The sequence below is a fragment of the Lottia gigantea genome, assembly GCF_000327385.1.
Source record: "Lottia gigantea unplaced genomic scaffold LOTGIsca_283, whole genome shotgun sequence".
Taxonomy (NCBI): domain Eukaryota; kingdom Metazoa; phylum Mollusca; class Gastropoda; family Lottiidae; genus Lottia; species Lottia gigantea.
The window spans coordinates 55,108-58,806 of NW_008708909.1; the positions used below are offsets into that span (position 1 = coordinate 55,108).

The 3,699-nt window shown below is 34.5% G+C and overlaps 1 protein-coding gene across 1 annotated transcript in view; it reads right to left on the minus strand.

The window, feature by feature from the left end:
- The window catches only part of LOTGIDRAFT_175452 (hypothetical protein), a gene marked incomplete at both ends in the record, with an annotated part of 1,458 nt that extends 659 nt beyond the window's left edge, over nt 1-799 (minus strand). Inside the window, one exon of the mRNA XM_009056670.1 lies at nt 35-799. Within this exon, the coding sequence (XP_009054918.1) occupies nt 35-799 (765 nt within the window). The remainder of the gene's footprint in view (nt 1-34) is intronic.
- Between the last annotated feature and the right edge of the window lie 2,900 nt (nt 800-3,699).

Below are 3,699 nucleotides of genomic sequence, written 5' to 3' on the forward strand. Positions count from 1 at the left end.
AATCGTCATGAATTCTAGATACCAAAAGATTGACCTGTTCTTTAATATAATTTTTCATATCATCTCGAAATTTATTTTGAAGAAAGTTTTTAATCACACCCACTTCTTTTTCTAATTCGTCCGTGATTCTAGTATCCAAAGCAATCAATTGTCGTTTCAACGTATCTTTGTCAATGGGAAGTGTGTTAATTATATCTTGAACATCTGATTTTTGCTTCGCGATCTTTTCGTTCAAATTGGATATCGAATTTTGTAACTCGGTTTTGTCTGCGGTCTTGTCTAGTTCTGCTAGCAATTCGCCAAGTTTTCTTTCCAAAGCGGTTAGTTTTCGTTTCAATCTATCCTCGTTTACATTTGGGTTGTCTATTAAACGTTGGACGTCTATTTTTACGTTCGTAATCTTATCGTCTAATTTAGATATTAAATTTTGCAACTGACTTGTTTTATCCACTTGAATAAGACGTTTCAAACTCGTTAACTCTTGTTGTAGTTTGGGTTCGTCCACAAGATTTTTAATATTTCGTCTGAGGTATCTTTTCACGTCATTTATTCTATTTTCAACATGGTCCTTATCTATTTGAATTGCGTTTATTTGATCCAGTAAATATTTCTTGTTCACGGCATCATTATCGTTTCCTGGAAACTTTAAATTAGTTATTTTGAAATTGTTCATATCGATATCCCCTTGTAAGGTGTCTCCAATTTGATCCACGAAAAAAGGTTTCGCTTTGTTTATAAACGCCGTCATGGGATTTTTGGATTCTAGAGGTAAAGACCCTAATCCAAACTTGTTTGCCATTTTTATTGAGTTAAATTTATTATAATTTCTTCAAACTTTTATCCCAAACTCAACCGATATAAAACCCAAAGCGACAGCTGTCCACACAGCTTTTGTCCTATTTGAATTTGAAACGTAGAACATTTGATTGGTTTGCTAGTCAATTTCGTAATCTCTTCTGTCGGTTCTAGACCGAAAGAATCAAAGAAATAAAAGTTATTCGAAGAATCTTTGTGTAGAGCAGAGTGATGAACTCCTTTTTGATCCGACGTGTGAATGTTTGTGATGGCGTAAAATTTACCTTTCTTGTATTTCAGTTCATCAATTTCATATCGCATTCAATAATAAAACGGCGAGATGTTCAATTCCTTGGCCCATTTCACAAGATGAAAATTTGTGGTCGTGTCTTTTCCGTATTTATCGAGAAATACATTCATTTTTTAAGTTGATTTTTTTTAGGTTTTTTTCGAAGTAGGCGGTAAGTATTGCTGAAGACCCAATTGACGAAATATATACGTAGTTTGTGTTTGAAAAAACTTGTATAACATTCTGATAAAACACATTCAATAATATTTTGAAGATAAATTTACATTTAAATTTAAAAAATCTTAATTTAAGAGAGCGTAAATGCTTGTCGACATCTAAATTTCTTAACCTTTCATCTAAATCTTCATTTTCGAGATTCATTTTTAAAAGTCAGTTTTTTGAAGTTCATTTTGATAAAACCTTCCTATGATTTGTTCTTTGTCTTGATCGATCAATTCATACGTGGGAGGTGATGTGTTGTTTACTTTATCAACGATGAATATCTCGTTAGTCCAATAGCCGACGTAACCTTTCTGAAACAATGATTTATATTTAAAAATACGAACTCGATCTCCAACTTTGAATTTGGATTTAACATTCAAATTGCTAATCTCGTTTTCAAAGTTGTTTCGAGTGTTGACGGACTTTATGACATTCTGGTTATTAGAGGCTTGCGATGGCGTCACACCTATAGACGAATGTATTTTGTTATTGTATTCGTCGACAACATCTGGTAATATTTTAAGCCATTTTTGAGATTTCAATTCCGTGAATTTCTTGAATAATTTGCTTTTAAGAGTCCTGTTGAATCTTTCTATCACTACGGTTTTACCTTCGTTATGCGTGCTGTAAATTTCAAACCCCGGAGATTTCACATTTCTGTTGTAGAATTCGCTTCCTTTATCAACCCACAACTTTAGGGGTCGTCTGTCGGATTGTTTCATTATGGTTTCGAATACTTGTTTGACAGTCAGACCCGATTTGTTTTTCAAGGGAAAGACCCAATCGTATCTCGTGTATATGTCGATCACCGTCAAACAATACTTGTACCCTCTCTCGACTGGCATGTTGATTAAATCGGCTGACCAAATTTCATCTTTATCAAAAACTTTGACTTTGAGGTAATGTTTGTTTTTTCAAAATTCTTTGTGAATCTCGTCTGCTATGCCCATACCCAATTTCAATTTTGCCTTCATGAGTTTTATGACAAGAGCCCTCTGTAATTTCTCTTTGAAAGTGGGATTGGGAATATTTTCGAGTTCGTCTATCATTTGTTGGTCTGCTTGGTGTCTGAATGTTACGTCTTTGTTTCTGTACAGTATGTCGTGTTTGAGCGCTGCTGCGTCAACTCTATTAACGGGTTCTTCCCCTAGTTTGGGATTATCATTTTCGTCTAAACGCAGATCTAACCTCGTGCCTGGACCTGTATAATTGTGCCCTGGGAGATGTTTTTCTCCGAGATATTTTGCCCATGGGAATCCAGGAAGAGAACCCAATGACTTTTGAATGTCTCCCGCACCGAAATACGTTTTAGGAGGATGGACATTTATTAAAGACATATTTGTTCAATAAACACCATATATTTTTAATACGAAAGATTTAATACAAGGAGGAAATTTGTTGTTTGAGACAAAATTGGCCACTTTGGGGATGAGAGATGTCAGCGCAGACCCTCCGTAAAAACGCCACAGAATAGACCTGTAGTTTGAGTTTGAAAAAACTCTATGAACCACAAAGGTCTGCTGCTATTAGGCGAAAAAAGCGTCTTAGTACCAAATCGAAATCAATTATGGAGTCAATGCATTTATCCTATTCGAATAGATATATTGAAATTCGATTCTGAAGCGTCGTTACTCTTATAACTTCCGCTTTAGTAATGGCGTCTAAAATGTTTACTCTGTTTCTAGGATAAAAATATATGGCACCCTTCTTATATTGAATTATTTTGACGTGTCATCAATATACAGTATGACAGTCATTCAAGACATTTCAGTCAGGATGTATAACCCCCAAAAACAGCAATTGGGACATAAAAAATTAATATTTCTCAATTCTTTTTTTATGTCAGCTGGTTAGCCGCCATCTTGAAAAATATTCAGTTTTATTAAATATTATCCTGCATACAAAATCTGTTTCGCTTTGTGACTTCATATTGATTGATGGTAATCGAATTAGATTTAACAGCGTACATTTTAAGCGTAAAAATGCCTTAGGTCACTCGACTACTGGAAACATGCTCTTTCAATAATAACCTTATTTTATGGATCATCGAATTATACAGGGATTCTGTCGTGTAGTTATGACACCAGTTAAGTCAACTGATGTATTTATACTCTTTGAGTGTAGTTTTGCGAAATTTAAAATTGATGTTGATTCTAAGAGGTAGTGTCCTTTTAAAGTAGGGAGTTGGGAGATAGGTAACAGGTTCTTCCAATTCTCTGGATATTACGATGAATTTGGCGGCAAATAGATGTAACATACGGTAACTTGCACAGCTTATACCTGCAGTTGTGTGATGCAGTCGTGAATTAGTTCTTTGAATTGTATAGAATTGACACCAGTAAAGGATTTAACACCATCAATCTAAAATATATTTCCTAACTTACAGGATCTAC